We start from the raw sequence: 27,093 nt of genomic DNA, 5'->3' as shown, positions 1-27,093 counted from the left end.
CCGCCAATCACACTATACAAGGGTTTAAGGCGTTAGAGCTCTCACGCGTTCACCCATTTCGAAAAAAAAGAAACCCTAATACCCCATTCACCTCCTACTTCCTCTACGTCGTCGTTTCCCTCCCTCTAGTGTAGACGAAGATGAGCTTCGCGGCATACAAGATGATGCAGTGGCCGACCGGGATCGATAACTGCGCTTCGGGGTTCATCACCCATTCCCGCGCTGATTTCGTCCCCCGAATCCCTCCGATCCAGACCGATGACCTTGAGTCCGACTGGACCCACCGCCGCGGCATCGGTCCGGTCCCCAACCTCGTCGTCACTGCTGCTAATATCCTCGAGCTGTACGTCGTTAGAGTACAAGAAGAGGGCAGCAGAGAGTCCAGGTCTTCCTCGGAAACCAAGCGCGGTGGCGTCATGGATGGAATCTCCGGGTCCTCGCTCGAGTTGGTTTCCCATTATAGGTTTCCTTTATATCTAAACTCCAAGCAATTGTTTATTTAGAGGGCAATGTAGCTCTGTTCTATTATTTTTTTGAGCAGTTTTGACTTTGTTCGGGTGATAAGACTTACTCCGAGAGATGGCCAATTTTGTTTGATTTTGATATGTGTTGGCTTAAAACACTAAAAGCTTGCATTATTACATGTAGCCATTTAGTTTACACGCTATCTCAATTGAACAGTATGAGATGAATAATCGATAATCCAATTTGACTACATTGCACTGTAACATGCACCCTCATTTAGCATCCATTTTTAGTAGGCTTCATCAAGTAGATGAATATCATTACTTGTACATTTTAATTGTCCTTTCTCTTCTCTTCTTTATAAGTACGATGCCTACTTGCAATCTAAATATTTTTGTATCTCAGTTTGGGCTTTGTTACAGGTTGCATGGTAATGTGGAATCAATGGCAGTATTGCCCCTTGGAGTTGGTGATGGTTCTAGGATGAGAGATTCTATTATTTTAACCTTTCAAGATGCAAAAATTTCTGTTCTGGAGTTTGATGATTCAATCCATGGACTTCGTACGAGGTGGGAAGGATGTTGACGAAAATAAGCAAAGTGCTTTTAGTTAATTATTCTCTGTAAAGGATTATGTTAGATTAGAAAATTTATGTACAAAATAACATTTCTATTGTCATTGAGTAATATCTGTGACGAATGAGGCAAACATGCATAGTAGTGGGAGCATCTGAATGTTGTCTTTTTTATATAATATCCCATGTGCCTTCACCTATCAAAAAGAAAAAGGAAAAAATCTCTATTTCCTTATTTTGTTCCTTTGGGGCTATGCTTTGATTCAGTTATTTGCATTTTTTTGGATATATAACTAAAATTTTGTTGCTATATGGGGCAAGTTCTACCATTGAACAAGGGCACTAGATGATGTAGCAAATCTGTTAATAGATGCCTCAATTTTTTTGCTGGATGTGACCTATTGGATTTTTTTAGAACTAATTTATCCACCCAAAACTTTTTAAAGTTTCTTGTAAATGTTGATCTTCTTAATTTTGTGTCATTAGTTTTGTTTACACGTACTCAAATAAAATTCTCTCCAGAATTTGTTTGGACACTCTTAACAGTTTCTGTCCATTATCTTACCCGCAATTGAACATCATGCTTTTGTAGTCAAAGAACAAAGGTTTTCTGCACATTAGTGATTCATTCTTTAAATAAATCATGTGTGTGTGCATGTGGGCACACTTTGGAGTGTTAATATGTATAGTTAAAGTCAGTTTTACTTTGCTGGACACATACCAGCTCTCTCTCACTCAATTTTTTTAATAAGCAATTACCAAGTAATGTATGTTGATCCTGCTTTCAGCTCTATGCACTGCTTTGAGGGTCCAGAGTGGCTTCATTTGAAAAGAGGTAGAGAATCATTTGCTAGAGGCCCGTTGGTAAAGGTTGATCCTCAGGGGAGGTGTGGCGGTGTTCTTGTTTATGATTTGCAAATGATAATACTTAAGGCTGCTCAGGTCTCTTTTGTCTCCTATACTGTGTAACTTAAAAATTTTAGTCATATCCTTATATCATTTTTTGTTGGTTTATTACATTTATAGATTAATTTTGATTTCTGCATTTTTTGTTTAAGAAATTTGTGAAGAGAAGCTTATTGAGTTAGCAAATGCTCTGACCATTAGCTTGTGATTTGTTTTTGGATCAGGATATAAGAATTTTATTAATGAGAACTAGGCATAGCCCAAGTACACAGGACATTAGCTTGTGATTTTAAGTGTCATAGGTCCAAGTGCTGGACTTGGTCATGGTATCATGGGACCCTCTAGTACTGGTCTGGAGGATGAGCCATGCGTACAGACTCAAACAATGTAATAAAACTAAAAAATATTATTAGGTTTATAGATGAAAAGATTATTTGGATTGTCATTGTGTCAATGTGATCTTCTGTGTCTTATGCCGTATTATTTGCCTTTTTTCTGTCCTCACATTGTATAGAAATTAGGCCCATGGAACAGCCAGACTTTATGCTGGGCACAAATGTTATCTTTCACATCTCTTCAGGAGTTTTGTTTATTATTTTGAACAATTTGTGTGATACTTGGTATACGAGAGATCCATAATGATTAGTTACATTTTCAGTTCTATGGATTCCCATAATCTATATATTTGTTGGGGAAGGGGGTTGGGTTTTGGGTGGGGTTGGATTTCAAAATCCTATGGATACTGGGCATAACTACTGAAGTTTAGGTATATTGGATCCTTGAGACTCGTAGTCCAGAAGATCACTTTGTTTTCTGCATATTATTGTGGTCTGCATATTTGCAATGGTAGTTTGTCAATATCCAGATATATTGGTAGCTGTGCGGTGCATCACTTTTTCTGCTGATTACTTAGCCATGAGAATGACACATACTCTGCTTGTACGATTGAGACTGTAGGTCCATTAATGTTTGAGATGTTTCACCCAAGTAGGCTGAGGTATCTTCTATTCTGGTTAGTGGATTGTACCTTACCGTTCCGACTTAGTAAAGGTGATTTTTGTTTGAGCATTTTAAATGCACTAGATTAGAGAAACATAGTAAACTTCTGTTTTCATATGTATGTATATATATATATCACATTTTTATGAAGACTGCAAGGTAATCTTGCAAGATATAGGGAATTGAGATATAACATAAGTCATCAGCTTTGTTGATTGTGTTGTAACTTCTAATAGAATCTGATTTATGTTGGCACCCTGTATTGATATTGACAACTTGGGTAAAATTAAGGTAAGGATGACAAGGGCTGTTCTCCTATGGTGCCTTTTAATGGATTTCTTACTTGAAAATGTAAATGTTAAGACAGACAATAAATATTCAAAAACCTAACATCCTCTATAATGACATATAACATTTGACCTTTTGATGGATTATCTAAAATGGACATTGTTAAATAAGAAAATGGTTTTTCTGGAAAGCACTTTCAAATTTTATCCTAGCTTTAACTTCTCTAAAGTTTGGATATATTTAAATTCTCAGGATGGGTCTGGTTTGGTTGGGGATGATGACGCTTTTGGTTCTGGGGTTGCTGTTTCTGCTCGAGTTGAGTCATCCTTCCTAATTAATTTACGAGATTTAGACATGAAGCATGTTAAGGACTTCATATTTGTACATGGTAAGTGTTACTGAGCAACTATGCTTTTGTTTTAGATTTGCCTGGTAGAAATTTCAGTGGCCACCTTACTTTCTTATCAAAAAATGTTCTTGTTTTTTAATTGGTTAATTTAGCTAAATTGGTCATTCAATTCAATGTTATTAGTATTTTTTAGATTTGCTTGGTAGAAATTTCATTGGCCACCTTACTTTCTTATCAAAAAATGTTCTTGTTTTTTAATTGGTTAGTTTAGCTAAATTGGTCATTCAATTCAATGTTATTAGTATATTGTCATGCACATTAATAATCCTGACTATTATTATGATCGTTATTATTATTGTTGTTTATCCTCTATTCCTTGTAAATCTATAAAAAATGCCTCCCTCTACTTGCTATGGGGCAATCTTATAGGTTGCATCTGGGAAATTTAACTTGATCGATTATCATGACAGGAGTATAAGATTTATTTAACGCAAAAAAAAAAAAAAAAAAAAACACGTTCAATAAAGTGTTTTGATACAAGTGATCTTATGCAAATTGGTGTTATTCAATGACATCTGATGCTGCATGTGGTTCTCCTAGATACATGCGGATGGGTGCATGCCAATCCCTTATTTTTTTGGCAAGTGTGTATGCCAATCCATAATCATAGCAGGTTGTCTAATCATAGGTGACTTAGACAGATCTTGAAATTGGCAAAAGTTGTCATTGGCTGTGTTGGTACCTATGGGGGTCAAAAAGCTATATTTCTTTTTCCTGATGAGTAAAAGAAACTTTATTAATACGAATGAAATAGGTGATGCCCATGTACACAGGAAGTATACAAAAGAAAACACCTAAATATATTCTAGGAACCTGAAACACATTAAATTAATGTAGGCTTAGGTTGTGTCTTATTTTGTTTATGCCTGGTGTACTTGGGCAATGCCTATTTCATTTGTTTTTATATAATTTATCTTACCTATCAATAAAATTTTGGGTTAAAGATACCGGACTAGGAGAATAATAACTGAAACACATTGTACTGAATCATCTGTGATGGTAAACAGGAATGCCATTTTCTTGTGCCACTTGGAGTGAAATTGAGGGGAAAATTAGAGTTAATGGCCTGGGTATAAAAAAGGTGATTGATTTTGTTTTATTTGACTGCACATTTATAGAGAGGTCTGATTCTGAAGAGAACATTGCACATAGCAGAGGATTGATGGAGTGTTTAAGTGTCTTGGGACTGTTGAACCCCTTGTACCTATCATCTGAAGGAGAAAAAATATCTTATATTATAGCCAGACATGGTTTATGGTGTATGTGGAATTGATCGTACATGTTACATTTTTTCTTGACATGAAATATAATCCTTAAAATGTGGGTCCTGCATACCAACATGTCACAATTTAGCATGCATAGGTGATGCTCTTGTATATGTGCCGTATACTCGGGCCTTTGTCTATTTTATGATCAAGAAAATTTTGTTTGCCAATCAAAAAAACAATGTAGCAGTACTGTATCTCTGAGCAAGTTCTTGACTGCTTGTTTGTTTGGAATTTAGCAATCCAATTATAGTCTAGAATCTACGGCTTTCTAAATTGCATCAAGTGGCAAAAGTGTGAGTTTCTTGTTTGTTTGGAAGTTTTGAGGATGGCAAAACGATGGTGGAGGAACTTAAAGCTTTATTTTTTTATACCCTTTACATTGGATGTTGGCTTATTTTGGTGTTTTTTTTTTTTTTCTGTTTCTAGTCTCGAGGAGTTTTGCTCTTTATTATTTTTGTTAGGTCAGGTGATCTTATGTATACACCCTATTTACTTGGACAACATTCCCTTTGATCGTTAATAAAGATTTAACTTACTTATCACTTCTCCAAAAAGAAAAAAGGATTAACTTATAAAAAAGAAATCAATCTCTGTTAGATATTATCATTAATTGATTGCTTGCAATATTTCCTATACATGTAACCCCTAAGGGTTGGCTCAAGTGGTAAAAGCCTTGGGCTTGGGGGTATGCTCTCCCTAGGTCTAAAGGTTCAAATCCCCTTGAGTGCAAATAATATCTAAGGGTCATCGTATTGGGAGATTTTCCCCTTGAGTTACCTAAGGTGCACTTGCAGAAAACTCATTGCCAAGGGCCTGTGCACCCCCTAGATTAGTTAGGACGCTGTTACCGGAAACTTGGTTCCAATAAAAAAAAAAAATTTTCTATACATTTAATTTCTTTTATTCATGATTTTCATCAGTTTGTTGGATAACGTTCTTGACTCGTGCAGTTTACATTTTTATATGAAAAGTTGTGGTCATTTTTTTTTTATAAGTAAAAATATTATATATATTGATAGGAGTAACCAAGTACACTAGACATATATAAGAAAACACCTAACCCATACTAGAGAGCTCCTAAAGACCCAAAAAGCCCGTGAAAAACTACCCAAAATACACCAAGCACAAATTGGAATAAAACACACCTCCCAAACCTCAACTCCTTGTTTCCTGTAAGACTAATACTCCGCCTGAAACTCCCTCTACGAGAACGTCTTCACGATGCCCTACCTTTAATCTTTCCTCAACTTGAGCTACCACCTTTAGCATCGTAGTTGATTGCCCAAGAAATACGCTTTAGCTCCCTGCTTTTCTTAAAACTTGATTTGGTTTCAAGCGAGTGGCTCGCCTCAAACGTAGTGAGTGGTGCTTTAAATTGGTCTTCACTTCCTCCCTGTGAGAGCCCCACGATATGTTGAATCTCGTTAACCTTATGCAGAACCCAATCCGATGGCGAACGCGCTATATTGTTTATCGGAGAGAGAGAAACCAGGGGAACAACATTATCTCCAGACATAGTACCTAACTGCACTCCTGACTCTAGACATTCTTCCTCACAAGGCACCAATAACAAACCCATAATTTCCTTTCCGCCATATCTTGCATTCGAATCCCAAACCTCCTCAACAGCTATATGGTTGCTGTCCATTGTTGTTGTCACTATTAAAGGTTCCTTCCCTCCATCGACGAGGACATTGCTTGTATGTGCTCCACCCCCTGAAGATCCTTTTGTGCCTCTTTGTCAGACCCTACTGCTCCCTCAGGAAGCATGTAATAGGTAGGGAAAGCACTACCTTTTGTTACCCTATTTTTATCTTCTAAAAGAGGCTTGTCAGTTTCTTCCAAAGTACTCAAGACCCTGGAAGTACCCCCATCTTCAACTGAAAGTGAACCCTGGAAAAAAGTACCAACCCTATTTGCAATTGGTGACTGAGGGCAGTTAGACGACAAGCTACCGATGTCCTGAGTGACATCGGTGTGAACAGTGATGTTGGTGTCCAATGACCCTTAAGACCCCCTCCACTTCTCCAACGTTACTTGATAGCCTTTGTCTCCTACAAGTGTCTTACCCTTTCCTTTCGCCGTGGAGCTATTCTCGGCTATACTACCCACCAGTGACCTCAACACCGAAGTGTATAAGGCACCTTTGACCGAGGAAGGCCTTCCTACTGTCTTTCCATCAACAAACTCCCCTATGTTTGCATGCTTCAGAATAACGGCTTTTGACCCATTAACGCTTCGAATGGACTGCAGAAAACCTTTCCATCATGCCATTTTCGCCTTCCAAAATCACCAACTAACCTTTCCTACTTCCATTATGGAATTCTGAGAGTTGCAGAAAGCTGCCCCTTGTGTTAATATGGTGTTGAATGATGAGAACTCCATTACCCGTCCTTAGCTCCATGAAGAATCCTTCATGACAATTGAGTTTTAAACAATCCTCTATCCCCTTAGCCACCCACGAAGCTACCGTCCCACCTAGACACATGAACTTAGCCATCCTTTTACTACACTCAGAGATGCGAAAGCTATTTCCTCATTTTTTTTCTTAAAAATGAAAGTTTTTGGTTCCACCTTCAGCCACTGCTCACCTTCCATCAGAGATGAATCCATGTCGCGTGTCGTAATCGTCTGATCCCAAGTCACAAGATCATCTCCTAGGATAATCTTGCTTCGTCATCTCAAGGATTATACAAAAATAAAACGTAGATCAGAAACACCAGATCTGTGCCGACGAAAATGCAAATCAAAATCCCGATTATCGAAGGGGGATCGACGTCAGAGGGCCCTCAAAGGAGTTGCGGAAGTCCATCAATCTTGTCTGTGGCAGTGGCGGTGGTGGAGGCACAAGTTCGATGGTCAATGTCGCCTCCGAGAAAGACAGAGAGAATCTTGCAAAAATCCACGTCGCCGGAGCTAGGACCTATGCCGGACAGCCCTTAGCGAAGTCGTCGGGGCACGTTGGCCTTGTCTGTGCTGGTTGTGAGGTGTCACTCGCCGGTCTAGGGTGGGTGAAGGGTGGTGGCAGGTTTTCTCTCTCTGTAGGGTTTCCTCTCTCCAGCAAATACATCACCAAACTTACAGCTGAATCTTGCTTGCAGTGGTAAAGAACGCTGTGGTCATATCAGATATGTAATAGTGATTTTGGCTGCCTTTAAATGACTTCAAATGAGCTTGATGCATTTCTAAACTTGGTATGACATACTTTATAGGTTATATTGAGCCTGTGATGGTCATACTTCATGAGCGGGAGCCGACTTGGGCTGGGCGTGTGTCTTGGAAGCACCATACTTGCATGATTTCTGCACTCAGTATCAGCACATCTATGAAGCAGCATCCCCTTATATGGTCAGCCGTTGTAAGTTTTTGCTTGGTAGTCAATGGTCTTTGGTCCAAATATAATGGTTTATGACATGAATTTGTAGCACTCAGACAAGGCTGAAAACTGAATAAAAATATATATACCCTGATTACTGCATTTTTAAGTATTTGGAAGCTAATCTTATGTTTATTTTTTTACCTTTTCTCTTCTTTTAGAATCTCCCTCATGATGCATACAAGCTACTTGCAGTCCCTTCTCCTATTGGTGGTGTTCTTGTGATTGGTGCAAATTCTATTCACTATCATAGTCAGGTATTGTTTCACTGAAGTAACTAATTTCCAGCTGCGTTGAGATCCCCATCATCACCTGTGCTATTGCCATTGAGATTATCACTGTTATTGCTACTAATTTCTTTTGTAGGTTTTAATAGAGTGTATTGATAGAAAAGGTTTTAATAGAGTTTTATGAGTTCTTTGATATCCATAACTTCATATATTACTTATCAATTACTTTAAAAAATCCATATTTCACTTATAAAAACGTTCATATAATAGTAAAATAATTTATCAGTCTCCTTTTTGTGCAGTCAGCCTCATGTGCGTTGGCTTTGAACAATTATGCGGTTCCTGTTGACAGCAGGTGACTTTTCTCTTTTCTCTCCCCCAATCCCACCTACTTCCTTAAAATGAAACTGTCTTTCTGTTGTTTCATTAATATTTGTATGTCTTAAGTTTCCTGTATAAATTGAAACTATATGAAATATGTGACCTAATGCTTAAATGGTTTGTTGTGGTCGAATAATTTATCTGTTTCATATATGGTTGGTTTCGGTTTGTTCTTCCTACTTCTCCATCCCCTCTACTAATGAGAGTTTTTATTTTCTTAAGTAGTACAATTATATTAAAAAGCATGTAGGGAGCAGTCCTAGTTCGTAGGAAGTATATAATAGTTGTTCATATTGATAGTTGTATACTTTGTGTTGTATACTCTTGTTAAGAGACATGCAGAATATGTTTGGTAGCAAATTTGATCTATCTATTTATTTTCTCCTTTTGAAATAAATTATATTTTTCCTTTTCTTTGAATCTTCTCTCTTCTTTGTCCTAGACTTATGGCAGGTTTGGGGCACAAGATAACACACAAAATTCTTATCTCATCTTATCATTATACATTTTTCAAATTCTCGTACAAAATATAATAAACAATTCAGCTTTTTCAAATCTCAATACACCTTTTTCAAATCCCAAAACAATAATAATATTAAAGCATAATATTTTAAACTTCAAAACAAAACATAAAATTCTCATATGACCCTCCAAAAGTGCGCTTAGAATATCTAGAGGAAACTAAAATTTGCATCCCCGGACTTTCACTGCCTTTTCATCTTGTGCTCAAACCTACAAAAACCATCGATTTGCACCCCAAACTACCACATTTTGGAAATTTGCATCATCAATCGCTATTTGAATGTCAAGATTATACCACATGTACTGTTTTTTTATTGATCTTAATGGTTAGATCCTGAGGGTGTACATTTCCAAAAACATGCTTCTCTCAGGAGACAACTGAGTCAAGTAGCTAGTTGACTGTAGGTTTAGAGCACGCTAGGATAGATTCTAACTAATTATCTCTAGCTGGTCTTTTATTACATAACCTCTTGCTAGGTGAATGGGCTTTTCTGATGGTAGTTTTGGGGTGCAAAATGTATTTTCCTTTGTGTGGCGATTATTTAAATGCATGCAATTACTTGTAAAAAAGGCATTGATTTTAATCCCCCGTAGTTGAGTTGGATGCAAGAATTTTTCTCATGTTTGAAGTTCTTTGTATTTTATTTCAGTCAGGAGATGCCGAGATCAAGTTTTAGTGTAGAGCTTGATGTTGCCAATGCAACTTGGTTATTGACTGATGTGGCCTTGGTGTCAACAAAAACTGGGGAACTGCTTTTACTGACCCTGGTTTATGATGGCCGGTAGGTCATCACGTTCTCTCTGTTCCTCTCCTTTTTCTTCTGTTTTTTTTTTTGGCCTTTTGCAATTGGCCTGATGCAAGTGGTAGCACATTGTTTCTCTTGTGTAAGATTCTGTCTTGATAAGTGGTACGGCATCTGATTTCTTTGAGAGCTTTTTCAGTTTGCATCAAGGGGACATGTTATCATCATTGCAATTTGTTTTCAGTCATCTGTATCATTTTAGTATATGCTGCTTGAAAAGTGAAGCATTGATTTCCCTTGAAGTGAAAGAATCTCAAATTTCCATGATGCGATCTAGTCTGCAGCCCATAATATTTGTGTTTGACACTCTTGTTAGGTTAGGTTGTTTATTATAAAAAATAAAATGACTAATGCTGTTATAAGTGCAATTGCAGCTCTGAAATAATGTGTATAAAACCAGAGTTTCCTCCCCATGTGAACTAGATGGACTGCCAATTAATAATTTCTTCTTGGATTACATGGTGTTATGCCTATAATTCTGAAGTAAGTTTCTGTTTTGAATCACAGGGTTGTGTACAGACTTGATCTTTCAAAATCTAAAGCTTCGGTGCTTACATCGGTTGGTTATATATTTTAAGACCTTTTCAGGCTAATTGCTTAGTAGCATTAAACTATCTAGCATTTTGTTTCTGTTTTTTCTAAATTTCACTGTTTAATTATTGTTGTTTTGGGGATATCTACCAATTTTTTTTACAGGGGATTACAACAATTGGGAACTCCTTTTTTTTTCTGGGCAGCCGGTTGGGAGATAGTTTGCTTGTGCAATTTACTTGTGGATTGGGTTCTGCGATACTGTCATCTGGTCAAAAGGAAGAGGTTTGTATTGGAAATCAACTTCACTTTTCTACCTCTTTGCAAGAAGGTTCAACCTAATGATGTTTTATTTTTTGACCACCGTAATCTGATTGTGCTAGCTAAATTTTGTGTCTTAACCTATCTCCAGTGAACGCTGATACTTTGGGTGCTGATGTACAATATCTTTCATTGTATTTTTCTTTTTAACTTCAGATGTCATGGTTCGTTGAAAATTTCAAATAAGTTCTATGTTATCTTTTTTTTTTTTTTTTGTGATTTGTTTTTGTCTTTCTGGGTGCTGATGTACAATAGCTTTCATTGTAGTTTTCTTTTTAAACATGATCTTTACAGGTTGGAGATATCGAAGGTGATGCCCCTCCAGTAAAGCGATTGCGAAGATCATCTTCGGACGCTTTGCAAGATATGGTTAGCGGTGATGAGATTTCCTTGTATGGCTCTGCTCCAAATAATGCAGATTCAACACAGGTTGTCTATCGTTATGTCAACGTGCAATTTTTTACATTTGAAGAATTTTTATGAAAACACAAAGAGGGAGCCAAATCCCTTTGTTGTTTGGAAAGGTTATCTAAAACATCAAATTTAAGACCCACTTCCATGGTTATTTAAGCATCTAAAAACTGGTGGCTGAATATTGCAATCAAAGGATCTGGTCATCTCTACATGGGAACCTCCTAAATAATTTGCCTACCCTTTCAAATTAGAACCTTTGAAAAATGTGCTACTTTTCCCAATCATTCAGATCCATAAAGTAATGTATGTGTGCTTTTGACTTCCTTGTATACCTATCTGACTCTGTGCCACCATCCGAATGTTGTAGAACTTCTATTTACTGTTCTCTGTTTATGTTATAGACATGGCCTTGTTTGGATTGAATATTTTCCTGAAAACTTTTAAAATCCTTAGAGGGATATTTTGAGATATTTTGTTTTGACATTTGTAGAAGTGGTTGGGCCTGTAGAAAATATGTTTAGAAGTTTTTGAGATATTTATTGGGATTTGTAGTTTACCAATCAAAAAAAATTTATTGGGATTTGTACAAGTAGTGGGATCCACCAATAAGATTTTTTGGGTTTTTATGAAAGTCATGTTGGATTTTGTGTTTGTTTTTGTCATGGAAACCAAGGCAAATGATTCGATAGGTTTTTTTAGAGGAAAAATTGTTAGGTGCTTAAAAGATGTTTGGATTGACGGTGTAATGTTTTTATTTTTTAAACAAACATTGTCTAAGCTACTTTCAAGTAATTTTAGAAATTCGGTGAATAATAATTGATGTATTCTAGTTTGTTTGTCTTGTTGTGCTAGACAAATTGCTAGTCATTGTTTGCAACTGTCTTCTTTTGATAATTCAATTACAATTATTTCTTGGAGTCTTTGTTTTACATTGTTAACCAGGCTGCCATACTTGTGATCCATATGTACGGTATTGTTTCTAATTCTTACGATGTTCTATCTATAATAGAATTTATATATATATACACACATAAAATATTGCTGTCCTTTTGTGCAGAAAACCTTCTCATTTGCTGTGAGGGATTCATTGATTAATGTTGGTCCTTTGAAGGACTTCTCTTATGGTTTAAGGATAAATGCAGATGCAAATGCAACTGGAGTTTCCAAACAAAGTAACTATGAACTGGTTAGTTTGGTAACTTGGTGTACAACTTGTTCCCTTCTGCATGATTATGTGGTACACTTCCTTACAGAAAGCATTAAGCTCATTAAAATATAAATCAGTATTATTCAATAAAATTTTATTTTACCTAAAAAATATAAATCAAATGCAACTGGAGTTTCCAAACAAAGTAACTATGAACTGGTTAGTTTAGTAACTTGGTGTACAACTTGTTCCCTTCTGCATGATTATGGAGAGGTTTGGATTCAAAACCCATCTTAACTCATCTCATCATTTCAACTTTTTCAAATTTCTACACAAAATATAATAAACAATTCAATTTTTTCAAATCCCAAAACAACTTTCCCAAATTCCCATACAAAATATAATAAATAATTCAACTTTTATTCTACTATTCACAAATCATCTCAACCCATCTCAACTCATCTCTGAATTTAAACCTCTCCTATGTGGTACACTGCCTTACAGAAAGAATTAAGCTCATTAAAATATAAATCAGTATTATTCAATAAAATTTTATTTTACCTAAAAAATATAAATTAAAAGCAGAATCATGCCTTCAGGCTTCAACTTTGTCATGTTTTGCTAAACTCCTTATCCAGTTAGGCTTCAGCTCAAGTGGTAATGGGTAGTGTGGCGTTGGGTTAGGTCTGTGTAGAATTCTTAATGAGAAAAACAAGAATAGGAAAAGGATAAAACTTGCACCATCCTGATCTTATTGCTTGAGTGTTTCTCAGGTATGTTGTTCTGGTCATGGAAAGAATGGTGCACTATGTGTTCTTCGGCAGTCGATTCGCCCAGAAATGATTACTGAGGTTTGTCTTTTCTCTGACTTTCGATAGGATGTGTTACTTGCCTCTGTTATTGATGATTCCTATGGAGCCCTATGAGACGACTTCGAATCAGTGTACCTTAAAACATAATCCAGCTAAATCGATAGAATAAAGTGATTTGAGTAATATTATTATTTTGCAATGTGATAATGTGAAGTGTACATTATTTGATGTATTATGAGCTCTCTCAGCCATTAATATAGCAGGCCTTGTAAATGTATAATACTCAGCATAGACTTAGTAAATTAATGATGTAGGCCCATTTTTGGAAGGATCCCTTGATTATTATATATAGCTGTGTCCTTTTCCAGGATGTTGGTGCATTAAGCACCTTTTTGATGATGTCACGTTGTCATTGATCCCATATGAGTTAACTTCATATTTTGATTTCAATAGTTGTCTGTCATCAGTAAATCAAACAAAACTTACTTAAAGCTACCTTTAATCTTGCTGCACTCTCTTTAATAAGATATTTTAACCTTGTTTTACAAGTACTCAATTTACTTTTGTGGTTAACAAGTTGATCCTATCCTAATTTGGTACAATTCCTTTATTTACTAAAAAATGTTTAACTTTTATAAGCATAAGACACCTATAGATTTTCTTATATTAAATGTCAATTTTTAATGTGCTTAAAAGCTGTGGTAGTCATTTTTACGTCCATACCTAGTGATACATGCCCAATACCTGTATGCAGGTTGAACTACCTGGTTGCACAGGAATTTGGACTGTCTACCACAAGAACGCTCGTGGTCAACTGGCCACTGACGATAATGAGTATCATGCCTATCTGATAATAAGTCTTGAGGCTCGTACAATGGTAAACCCGGTTACCTTTTCATCCTAAACAGAAGTTGAACTGTTTTTGCAAAATATATTTGTCGTGTTTCCCAACTAAATGTCTTACTTTATTTTTTTGTTATTTCCAAATAAATTCCCTCTTTCCAAAGGCATAAATACTTGGTATTTGAGAATAAAAGAGTTCCAGGGCATGTTCGGTTTTGTGAAAAAATTGAGATTTTTTTAGAATTCTTGAAAAACAAATTGAGACGTGTTTTGAATTGGATTTTGTGAAAGTGGTTAGGAAAAGTGAGAAGCTGTTTGGATAAAAATTTGTTGAGATGAGTTTTGTATTGTGGTTGTGAAGTGGGTTCTTTGAGGTTTCTTTTTCACAAAAACCTTGGCAAAGTCTCATGTGTAATGGGTTAAATTGCCATGACTTTCTCCTTTTGATTGTAAACTCTAATTAGGTGGTTCTCATGTATACTCCCTGTGTACTTGGGCTTTGCCTACTTCTATGAATAAAACTTCTTGATTACCTATAAAAAAAAAAAAAAATGAACTCTCATGTGTATGCTGTATTATATCTTTAAATGCATGTGAAAGCATTTAATCATATGAATGACTGATTTTCTGTCTCATCATTTTGGGAACCATCAATAAATTGATATAGTAAATATGCTTACTTCTTCTCTTCGTTAGTCGGGTATATCCTTTTGTATACTTCCCATGTACTTGGGTTACATCCCACTGTTCTTATGATAAAATTTGCATTACTTGTAAACATTAGGCAAATATGCCTACACGCATTTACATATGTTTGTCTATGCACATACAATATTGAACTGTGTATAGGACAGAAGAGTCTACCTTAATGGATGTCACAAAGAGTTAACTAGAGACCCTATGGTTAGATACCATATTGAACAATTATTCTTACAAGCCTAACTGTTATGGGATGATGGGAAAACCCTCTTAAAGTGTTTTTCCCTTTTTTTTTCAGCGGGGGAGGGAGGGTGGAAGTCTTTCTTGGACCCACTTGTGTTGTGTATACTCAGTTTTACCACTTTTCCCTCGCAATGTGTGTATATGCTTTTTTATGGGGAATGGGTGGTGATTTTGTGTGTTAAGCACTGTGTTAAGTTTGTCCAAGTCACGATTTGTTTCGCTGTTGATGATGCTGCAATATTCGATGCATAGGTACTTGAAACGGCTGATCTTCTGACTGAAGTTACTGAAAGTGTTGACTACTTTGTGCAAGGGAGAACACTTGCTGCAGGGAATTTATTTGGAAGGTAAGTGTTGTAATTTGTTTTTGGTGGTTCTGTTCAACTAAGTTCGTTCCTTGAATCACCTTAAAAAAATTGTTTTAGGTGTTTCTTTTCAAGTAAGATCGTTACTTGAACCACCAAAAATTATTTTAGGTTGCTCTTTCCCTTGGAATTTGATCAGTTTGCCTAGCCTGTTCATATCTTCCTGGTTTGAGGTTCAAGTCTGTTTATATATTTGTGTGCTCGTGCACCTGCATACATCTACATATTATAAAATGCACAAAAGTGTCATGCATTTTTAGTGTGTTTCTTGTAATTGTAGTGGTGTTTGGGCGTAGTAATTATATTTGATAAGTTAGTTAATTTTATTAAATTTTTGCGCTTATTAATTGGTTTAGTCACTTGGTTAATAATTTGCAAGTAGGTGCAAGAGGTGAATTTCAGGATGTACCTTCTTTTGATTTGTTAGTAGTCGCATTTTAGTTGAAAATATTATTGTGGAGAACCACATGTTTCGTATTGTTTGGTGGAGACTTGAAAGATGATGTCGAAAACCTTTTTGGGTGTTGGGTTGGCATGAAAATTATTTGCATACATCACCACACATTCATCCAAGGGTATAGTGAATCACCTAACTTCTCAAGGAAGAAAAAGAAAATCATGGTGACAGGAAGGTTAAAAAGGGCAGAGTGAAGTTTTGCAGTGCTGGAGGGGTGTTTTGGATGGCTAGGTGTAATGACGCCATGGGGGGCAGAGTTGGGAAGGGGTTGCAATGGTGGGGCTGGAGTCACACTTGAGGGCAGTGGATAGTTGCAAAGAGAAAGGATGATTCATGCTGCGGGGGGAGCTTCTCCGTGCCCAAGATGGGTAGACGTTTCATGCTTTAATAGGTTTTGTGGGATGGGGATTTCATTAGCAAAGGGTCGTGCGTGGCTGTAGAGAATTTGTATTGACCCAAAAGTAGGGTTGGGCACGCCATCCTACCCCATGATTGAGCAAAAGCTCGTGTCCTTCTTCAAAGAAAGAGATTGAAGAAATGAAATCAGTCCCCTACTCTTTAGTATTAGGTAGCCTGATGTATGCAATGGTTTGTATCAGACCAGATATTGCTCATGCTGTAGGCATGGTGAGCAGATTCCTTTCAAATCTAGGAAATGATCATTGAGAAGCAGTCAAGTGGATTATCAAGTATCTGAAAGGTACATCGAAGATGTGCTTGTGTTTTGGGGAAGCTGAACCAGTTTTGGAAGGCTACACAAATTCATATATGGCAAGAGATCTGGATGGTAGGAAATCCACTTAAGGATTTCTCTTCACCTTTGCAGGAGGAACTGTCTCTTGGCAGTCTAAATTGCAGAAGTGTATTGCTTTATCTACAACAAAGGCAGAGCACATTGCCGCAGCAGAAGCTGGAAAAGAGATGTTGTGGATGAAGTGTTTTCTCCAAGAACTGGGGTTAGTCAAGAAGACTACAAGGTATATTGTGACAATCAAAGTGCTCTAGACTTGAGCAAGAATTCAATGTACCATTCCCGCACCAAGCACGTTGATATCCGCTATCATTGCCTTGCATTCACATAGGCTCATGCCAGTGTGATTGTCCTATATAATGAGGCTCCTAGCGAGAGCCTCATTTATGCATCAGTTGTGTATTAAAAAAGAAAGAAAATAGAGAGAGAGCCAGGAGAGTTCTGAGAGAAAAATAAGAGAGTTGAGTTGAGTGGAGTTTGATCCTCCTCTCATCTGTAATTTTTTTCTACGTTCCACTATTATTAGTGAAGCTCTTTTCTATGGATGTAGGCAGTTGCCAAACCACGTTAAATTCTTGGTGTCATTGTGTGAGTGTTTGTGCTCTTTTATTTCCACTTTTATTTATTCCGCTGTTTTGTGTTTTCCCCAACAGCTTTGAGCCGAATGGTGGAGGCTGCTTGGGGTGGGGTGGGGTGGGGTGGGGTTTGGGGGAATTTCTTTCTAGGTTTAAGGTTGGAGATGTCCAGAATGGTTTTATTACTATTTCTCACCTTTTTTTGTAGATGACACTATAATTTTTTGTGATCCTGATTGTGGATAGATTCAAGCCTTAAGGGCTATTTTATTATGTTTTGAAGTTGTATTAGGTTTGAAGGTAAATTTGAGTAATTTGGAGATGGCTCCTGTGGGGGAGGTGCGGAGCATTAATTGCTTGGAGGAGTTGTCGGGATGTAAAGTTGCTGCTTTACCTTTGAAGTACCTTGGTCTTCCATTGGGGGCGTCTTTCAAGGCGAAGTCTATTTGGGATGGGGTTGTGGAGAAGATTGAGAAAATGTTGGTGGGTTGGAAGCGGCTTTATTTAACAAAAGGGGGTAGAATCACTCTCATTAAAAGTACCATTTATGATCTTCCAACTTACTATCTTTTTTTATTTCCATTGCCAATAGAGGTGGGAAAACGGATTGAGAAATTATTTCGTACATTTTTGTGGAGTGGTATGGGTGAGGAGACGAAGATTCATCTTGTTGGTTGGAAAAAAGTTTGCTCTCCTATTTCATGGAGGTTTGGGGATTCAGAATTTGAGTAGTTTTAACAAGGCTTTGTTGGGAAAATGATTGTGTAGGTATTAAGTGGAAGGGGTGTCGTTATGGAGGGAGGTTTTAGATTGGAAATATGGGTGTGAATTGGGGGGGGGGGGTGTTCTAAGGAGGTTAGGGGGACCAATGGAGTGAGTCTTTGGAAATTTATTAGAAAGGGATGGGAGAACTTTTTTTGTTGTTGGTGAGGGTACAAGGGTCCGATTTTGGCTTGATACTTGGTGTGGTGATAAGGCTCTTTGTAGTGTGTTCCCTGCTTTGTTTCATATAGCATCTAATCGGCTTGCATCTGTTGCCTGATCTGTCAGTAATTTCGAATGGAATTTTGCAGTGGGATGTTGGTTTTACAGAGCTGTTCAGTATTGGGAACTTGTTGAGGTGTCTGATTTATTCTGCTTCCTTTATTCCCTGTGAGTTGGGGGTGATGAGAGGGATAAAATGATATGGAAGCATTCGGGCTGCAAAAAATTCTCGGTTCGGTTGTATTATAAGGCAATGACTGTTCAACAGTGTGATTTTTTTCCTTGGAAGTGCATTTGGAAGTCTCATGTGCCTTCCAAAATTGCATTCTTCATTTGGACAGCTTCACTTGGAAATATTTTGACGATTGATAATTTGGGAAAGAGGGGTTTTGTGATTATGGAATGGTGTTTTATGTTTAAGAAGCATGGGGAATCAGTGGATCATTTACTTTTGGACTGTGAGGTGGCTAAGGCATTATGGGATGGAGTTTTTAGTAGAGTTGATCTGGTTTGGATGATGCCAAGGACAGTAGTGGATTTGCTTGCGTGTTGGATGTGGCTTCGTAGTTCTAAACAAGTGGTTGCGGTGTGGAAGATGGTTCCTTTGTGCCTCATGTGGTGTATTTGGTGGAAAAGGAACGAACGATGCTTCAACGATAAGGAGTGCACCTTGGAGGAAATCTGGAGATTCTTTGTATTTACTTTATTACAATGGTTTTCTGCTATAGGACTTGATGGAGCTTCTGCTAATGATTTTCTGTTTTCTTTTTCTTCTGCTTTATAGAATGTAACTAGGTGTTTCGTTTGTATACTTCCTGTGTACATGGGTTTCACCTATTACATTTGTTCAATAAAATTCCATTTTACTTATAAAAAAAAATGAGTTCCTTCTATTTTTATGATTGTTCAGTTATCTCCAATTTATACTGTATTTCAATCTTCAATCTATTCTCCCATCATGATTTTTAAATTATTATTTTTGAATTGCCCCTTATTGTGTCATGGCTTAAAAATGGTCTTAAGATATATAGGTTTCCTACAATATGCCACATTATTGTCTATTGGCCTTATAATTTTTCTGTTGTATGATTAAACTAGCGAGAACCTGTGCAGTATCCATGGTCCTTTGTATGAGGAATTTGTTCGTGTGATATTTGATGGGATCTATATAAAAAGGTGGAAAAAATTAGGAGTTGGCTTGGCCAAGTTAGCCAACATAATGCTGAATACAATAAAACTTATTACCTCTTTTGTGATTATTAAAGTTTGGGACTTAATTTAGTATTGGCCATCTGTCAAATCTGGAATTTAAGACAAGTTATTTAGAGGAAGAGAAACTATTAAAAAATGAAATTTGGGTGGTACAATGGTCTAAAATCTGAAATTTGGAAAGAAACAAAGATTGGCAAGAAGTGGGAACCATTCATCTGACCATTGTAGATTGTAGTGCTGAAGTAACAAAGCCATCAGCTTTACATATTATTCATGGCATACAGTCAAGCCTTTGCATATGAGATGTTATTGTTAATGAAACCTTGGCATGCCAAGCCAGCCTTTGCTCTATCAATCTCCAGTGCCAAGGGGCTTGACTTTTTTTTCTTAATTTACTGACATCAACTTAATGCATTATTATCGGCTCCATCAGTAGTCTGCTGTAGTAATTATATTATGCATTGTTTTCCTGTTTCAGTAAGGGAAATGATCTTAGGTGAAGATTGATATAGAGAGAAATCTGAATTATCTAGTACTTTCCTCTTTCAGGCGTCGAGTTGTCCAGGTCTTTGAACGTGGTGCTCGAATTTTAGATGGTTCTTTTATGACTCAAGATCTAAATGTTGGAGTACCAAACTCTGAATCTGGTTCTGAGAGTTCCACTGTATTGTCTGTCTCTATCGCTGATCCATATGTGTTACTGAGAATGACTGATGGAAGCATTCGGCTGCTTGTTGGAGGTATGCTTTGTCATGTCTCTTCAGTAACAGTAGTTATGAATACTTCTAAATGTTAATGATTCTTTGTTTAGCTCAATCTTTGTAGCGAAACATATGAAGTCATTTATTAAAAGTATTTATCATGGCATTTGCGTTATGTTTGACAATGTTTTTTCTCAAATTGTCATATTATTTTATTTGCTTATTGATACGATTTTATTCATTATGGGTTCATGTAGATCAAAGTAATAACTGAATGTTTTGGGTCAAGCTAACTCAGCTAAAATTCCTGATTAATTTAGGATATGGGTCTACCTTTTGTTTAACATACTCTTTTCTTTCTGTTCTGGCTTTGCTAGGGGGACTATATTGGTATATAGAGAATTATCTATATCATCAGATGTCTGTATCAGACTTATCTGTAGGAAAGTTGAACATCTCAATGAGCTAAGTTTTATAATTATGATTATGGTAACCGTGACATGATGTCTACTATAGCAGAGTTTGATGTATGTATCTGTAGGAATCAGTCGATGAAATATAATGTGCTAAAGCATGCTATGGCCTTCAAGGAGGTGCTACTTTACTCATGATGATATACATGTGCAATATTTTTCCCATTCCTTTTGCTGCTAACCTATTTTTTTTTTTTCTGTACGTGCAGATCCTTTAACTTGCACTGTTTCCATGTACACTCCATCTTCTTTTGAGACCTCAAAGAAATTCGTATCTGCCTGTACGCTGTATCATGATAAAGGACCTGAGCCATGGCTCCGGAAGACAAGTACTGATGCATGGCTTTCTACAGGAATAAGTGAGGCAATTGATGGTGCCGATGGTGCACCACATGATCAGGGTGATATATATTGTGTTGTTTGTTATGAAAGTGGTGCACTCGAAATATTAGATGTGCCTAACTTCAATTGTGTTTTTTCTGCGGAAAAGTTCATGTCTGGGAATCCCCTCCTTGTTGATGCATTTATGCCAGAACCAGCCAAAGATATTGAAGTGACGAAGAGAAGTTCCGAAGAAGTTACTGGCCAAGGCAGGAAAGAAAGTACACAGAACATGAAGGTTGTTGAGTTGGCCATGCAGAGATGGGCAGGACAGCATAGCCGCCCTTTCCTTTTTGGGATATTGAGTGATGGAACAATTCTTTGCTACCACGCATATTTATATGAAGGTGCTGAGAGTAACTCTAGAGTTGAAGATTCAGCTTCTGTACAGAATTCTGGTGGTTTAAGTAGCATCAGTGCTTCTAGACTTAGAAATTTGAGATTTGTCCGTGTCCCCTTGGACACGTATGCAAGGGAGGAGACACCAAGTGGGTCGCCATGCCAAAGAATTACCATTTTCAAGAATATTGGTGGCCACCAAGGCTTGTTCCTTTCTGGATCAAGACCAGCATGGTTTATGGTATTCAGGGAGCGGCTTCGAGTTCATCCACAGGTCAGATATCTGGCTCTATTTATCCTTAGAGAGGGAATAGTTGAGGCCAGCTTAAAGTATTATACTCATCATAGTTGGTCAGTATTTGACCTTGTTTTTATCTACTCAGTGTTTGGACTTGTTAATTAGAAGCATCCAGAAGTTTTCAGATGGTCCACAATGTGGTCCATCTGAAAAGTTCTCCTTTGGATATTCTTTGGTACTTCAAGATCAGGATTAGGGCAAGTCTATAGATTTTTTTGATATCAATAGAAATCATCAATTTTAAGTTTGTTATTTGCCTTTGGGTTAAACTTTGATCACTTCAAATATGAAACCTGAATTTCAGAAGTAGAAAGCAGTATGACATGGTACTCTCTCCTTATTACAGAATGCATTTAAGAATTTTCAGCATTTATTACATATGAAAAGAAAGTTGTTAGCAGTTGATGTTTTCTGAGTCTATTTTGTCTAATTTTTGTTATAAGATTATACACCGCGAAAAAAGTAGCTTGTATATGTCTCCTTGGTCATTGCCTAGATTTCAGACCTAAAAGAAAATGGATCTCTCATTTTTGGTTTCGCAAATTTTGTATGTTGTTTATTGTGCTACTTTTATTAAGCTCCACTTTTTCTTTGGCAGCTATGCGACGGATGTATTGTTGCCTTCACTGTTCTCCACAATGTTAATTGCAATCATGGGCTCATATATGTTACATCACAGGTTTGGGAACAATATGGGTCCCTGCTGTAGATTATTTTTCTATTTCCTTTTCTTTCTTCTTTGAAAATCAGCTCGACACATTCTTATGTTTTATGTTTGTGTTTCATCTTTATAGGGCATTTTGAAAATTTGCCAACTGCCATCTGTATCAAGCTATGACAACTATTGGCCAGTACAAAAAGTGTGCTTATGTTTTCTTTCATTTTATTTGTCATATACAAAGCCACATTTATTAACATCAATAATTTTGCAATTGACAATTTTCATCTTTTGGTTAGATTCCACTGAAAGGCACCCCACATCAAGTCACCTACTTTGCTGAGAAGAATTTATACCCCCTTATAGTTTCAGTTCCTGTGAGTACATTTTACACCTTTCATATGTGTCTGTGTGTGCATGATTATCTTTTATATTTCTTTATGTGATACTTATCATAAAAATTCTTTGATTAAATTTTTTAGATTCTGGTATTCCATTATCAATTAGCATGTCCTTTTTCCCCCGTGATCCATCAGCTTGGCTGTCACCATAAAGTGTTTTGTTGCCTATTCATACCATGAGTTGCTGAAAAGTTATTTTGCCCTCACAGCTCATGGCTTGATTAAGAAATTGATAGGTGGTGTTCTTGATTTCTTCTGTTGGTTTGCCAATGGTAATGCGTTATATTACTTTTTTTATGATCAGTAAACAAAAATGTATTCTATTACTTACTGGAAAGAAAAAGGGAGAAGAGAAGCATCATGTCAGACACGCCGAATATATTGCATCTAGAGATCCACAGACAGTAGCATTTCCTTTACTTTCTTATTCTTTCATTTTATTTACCAAGTAATTGTACTCATCTGTCAAATCTGACGTCTTTTGAGTTTCTTAGGTTCCATTTAGATGCTGAGTTTGTCTTCTGTTTTTTATTTTATTTTTTATAATGCATACTGGAAAGATAAAGAAGTTTGTTACCCGTGTACTTACTTAGGTGATGCCTTTTATATCAATAAAATTTTACTTGTCAAAAAAAAGGTAGAGAAGTTTGTTTATCTGAGACATCTGGATAATAGTGTGCTAGATCTGTCTTCCTCTTAAAGTCATGGCTAACTAGAATCTTATGTTCATTGTTATGAAGCTTTATTCAATTGCGTTGATTTATTATTTCCAGAGCATATTTTGCTTAATATAATTGTAAGAGTTTGTTTTTCTGGAGCTTACTTGAAGCATCTATGCAATTTCTATTTAATTTGATCAGGTTCATAAGCCATTGAATCAAGTTCTTTCATCTCTGGTTGATCAAGAAGTTGGCCATCAGGTTGAAAATCATAATTTGGGTTCCGATGAGCAGCATCGGACTTATACAGTAGATGAATATGAGGTCCGCATTTTGGAACCAGAAAAGTCTGGTGGCCCTTGGCAAACTATGGCTACAATTCCAATGCAGAGTTCTGAAAATGCTCTAACTGTGCGAGTGGTTACATTGTTGGTTAGTTTGTTGCTTTTTCATCTGAATTTTTTTGCCTTTTTTTGGGGGGAAAGATGTGGATAGGATATTATATGAATTTAGAAAAAACTAACTGGTGTCTCCTTAATCGTTTCTCTTTTCTTTTGGCCTAGAGTATGATTTTTACTTACTCAGCTCCTCATTGCAGAATACCATTACCAAAGAGAATGAAACACTTTTGGCTATTGGGACTGCTTATGTGCAAGGGGAAGATGTTGCTGCAAGAGGACGTGTGCTTTTATTTGCTGTTGGAAAAAACACCGATAATCCCCAAAATTTGGTATTTTGTTTGGATGCTATAGACCTTTGATTGGTTGACTATATTCTTTGGAATTTGATTGACTTCAATTCTATGTGATGTTACAATTTTTACCCCAGATTATCCAACCTGTGTTAAGCTTTCATTTCATTTGGCCTTTATTGTATTCCTGCTATTGTATCGTGTTAATATTACCTTCCAAAAAATATCTTATTTGTTAATTTCATCATTTCTTTTCAGGTTTCAGAGGTTTACTCAAAGGAATTGAAGGGTGCTATATCTGCTTTAGCCTCTCTTCAAGGCCATTTGTTGATAGCTTCTGGTCCTAAAATAATTTTACACAACTGGACTGGTACTGAGTTGAATGGCATTGCATTTTTCGATGCTCCTCCATTATACGTCGTGAGCTTAAATATCGTACGGGTTCTTTTTTTTTCTCAACATCCATATCGTACATGGATATCAATCCTTGATTTTAGTATTTTTAATGGCTTGAGTTGGTGATATGGTACGAGACTGGTATTATTTAGATATTCCCCATATGTTTGAGAATTACCTTTTGGTGAGAAGAAAACAAGAAAAAAAAAGAAGAGAGAAATCTGATGGTGCCCAAGGAAAAAAAGAACCAAATAAAAATACATATACATATTCCTAAACTTAAAACATTCGTTGAGATGAAGATCCCAAAAAAGAGGCATCATCACCATAGATAGGAAGTACAAAAGAGAACCACCTAGATATATCAGAATAAAAGAGAATGAAGTGTATTAGATCAACGGTTAAGGGAACACAAGCCCCCCACCCCCTGAATCTTAACTTAGGTTATTGCAGCTCTCTTCCCGAGCAATATAAGTTCTCGTTAATATGTTATTTCTTTATCCTCCTTGGTGACGTTCACAAAAGCATTTACTTTCTTAGCTGGAAGGAGCAGGGATCTCAACTTAGCTTATTCTTTCTCTCTGTGCTATAATCTTGTTGCAGGTCAAGAATTTTATCCTCCTTGGGGACGTTCACAAAAGCATTTACTTTCTTAGCTGGAAGGAGCAGGGATCTCAACTTAGCTTATTAGCAAAGGATTTTGGCTCCCTTGATTGTTTTGCAACAGAGTTTTTAATTGATGGAAGTACCCTCAGCCTCATAGTTTCAGATGATCAAAAGAACATTCAGGTTAGCACCTTCATGATGTCTACATTTTTGCTTATACTCGGCTAGTTTGAAAGTATCGACTCAGTTTGAATATTTTGTGCCGAAACAGATATTTTATTATGCGCCAAAGATGTCCGAGAGTTGGAAGGGACAGAAGCTTCTTTCGAGGGCTGAGTTTCATGTTGGTGCCCATGTGACTAAGTTCTTGAGGTTGCAGATGCTTTCCACTTCATCGGACCGGAGTGGTGCAGCTCCAGGCTCTGATAAAATCAATCGATTTGCTTTGTTGTTTGGTACCTTGGACGGCAGCATTGGTTGCATTGCACCTCTTGATGAACTCACATTTCGTAGACTGCAGTCATTACAAAGAAAGCTTGTTGATGCTGTTCCCCATGTTGCTGGCCTAAATCCAAGATCTTTCCGCCAGTTCCGCACAAATGGAAAGGCCCATCGATCTGGCCCTGACAGCATAGTTGATTGTGAGCTGCTATGCAAGTAAGTTTCATCTTCCGCTAAATGTTTTGATGTCTTGAGTGGGATCATCTGATGTTGGTTATGAGGATCATGCTCAGATCTTCCCTTGAGTGGCGCTGAAAATCTGAGTCTCTTCTCAATTTCAGAAGACATCAGAAGTCTTGTGAAATGGCAATATATATTCGTAATCTTATAACCTTGTTTGTATTTCTGCAAATCTCCCACATGCTCTCTTTGTAGATCCTCTTAACCCTTTTGATAAATAAATACCTTATTACTTATTAAAAAAAAATAAAAGTATATAAATAAATACCTTATTACTTATTAAAAAAAAATAAAAGTATACTGTTTTGTTATCCAGATACTGTATTGAAAGCCCTAGCAACTTTGTGATATTTTCTTTTTTGCCAGTTACGAGATGCTTCCATTGGAGGAACAGCTTGAAATCGCCAATCAGATTGGAACAACTCGTTCACATATTCTCTCAAATTTGACTGACCTCTCTTTAGGAACGAGCTTCTTGTGATTTCAGCCAATCTATAGCAGGTCACAGGAGTTGAGGAAAGCACAATAGAGAGGTGCTGAATGCATGGGCTGCCTGAATCGAGCAATCTGCCGAAGATGTTGCGTTTTAAGACTCAGTTGAATCAGCCATCATCTGTATGAGCTAACAACAGAAAAAGGTGGGCAGAAGGAAGCCGAAAAGGCTGTTGCTTCTTTGTTGCAGGTCAAATGTGATGCACTATTGAAGAGGTGCTCCAATCAATGAATGGGCATTTCTTTTATGTAATGAGAATCATCAAATTATCAAACATGCTGTACATTAAATATATGTTATGTACCATTGTAGAGGGAGAAGCGTGAAAGAAGCAAAAGATAGTTGTTGCTTTATTGTTGTACATTAGTCTGAAACTTCATTTCACGATCTTTGCTCCCACTTGATGGATTTGATAGCCAGTTTTTATTTTCTATTTTCACGTTTGGTCTCTTTCTAATTTATGTTGCTATTTACACTTATAAAAAAAAAAAAAAAATCTATTACCGTTTTTTTTTCTCTTAGCTGACTTTACCAGGCTGATGGATGCATATTATAAACTCTTGTCAAGTCTCGGTTGCGTTTGGGTAGTGAGGTATTCTCAAGTATTTATTGAATAGTAATGAAAATGTAATAAAAAAAAATAATGATAGAATATTGAATTATAGTAAAAAGTATGTAAAAAGTAATAATAAAATAATAAATAATAATGAAATATTCTGAGCTATATACTTTAAATAAACT

At 36.7% G+C, this 27,093-nt stretch overlaps 1 protein-coding gene across 3 annotated transcripts; it reads left to right on the top strand.

Moving 5' to 3' along the window:
* The first annotated feature begins 5 nt into the window (after nucleotides 1-5).
* On the top strand, nucleotides 6-26,736 carry LOC108979156 (cleavage and polyadenylation specificity factor subunit 1-like). 3 transcript variants are annotated; one of them, XM_018949753.2, is made up of 26 exons: nucleotides 6-463; nucleotides 888-1,034; nucleotides 1,828-1,981; nucleotides 3,485-3,620; nucleotides 8,122-8,267; nucleotides 8,447-8,542; nucleotides 8,818-8,870; nucleotides 10,069-10,200; nucleotides 10,729-10,780; nucleotides 10,918-11,037; nucleotides 11,368-11,502; nucleotides 12,545-12,673; nucleotides 13,408-13,485; nucleotides 14,201-14,323; nucleotides 15,484-15,578; nucleotides 20,125-20,315; nucleotides 20,959-21,743; nucleotides 22,366-22,446; nucleotides 22,562-22,627; nucleotides 22,725-22,802; nucleotides 23,687-23,917; nucleotides 24,084-24,215; nucleotides 24,435-24,611; nucleotides 25,176-25,361; nucleotides 25,450-25,835; nucleotides 26,226-26,736. In XM_018949753.2, exons 1-26 carry the CDS (start codon nucleotides 141-143, stop codon nucleotides 26,338-26,340), a joined length of 4,347 nt encoding a protein of 1,448 aa, XP_018805298.1. In that variant the 5' UTR covers nucleotides 6-140; the 3' UTR covers nucleotides 26,341-26,736. The 3 variants fall into 3 exon arrangements, with proteins under 3 accessions (XP_018805298.1, XP_018805301.1, XP_018805302.1); XM_018949756.2 differs by lacking the exons at nucleotides 6-463; nucleotides 888-1,034; nucleotides 1,828-1,981; nucleotides 3,485-3,620 and adding an exon at nucleotides 5,977-8,012; XM_018949757.2 differs by lacking the exons at nucleotides 6-463; nucleotides 888-1,034; nucleotides 1,828-1,981; nucleotides 3,485-3,620 and adding an exon at nucleotides 5,977-8,041.
* Nucleotides 26,737-27,093: the final 357 nt, after the last annotated feature.

Source organism: Juglans regia, chromosome 10 (genome assembly GCF_001411555.2).
Source record: "Juglans regia cultivar Chandler chromosome 10, Walnut 2.0, whole genome shotgun sequence".
NCBI classification, from domain to species: Eukaryota; Viridiplantae; Streptophyta; class Magnoliopsida; order Fagales; family Juglandaceae; genus Juglans; species Juglans regia.
The sequence above is the reverse complement of the archived record's forward strand: the minus strand, read 5'-3'. Positions and strand labels throughout refer to the sequence as shown.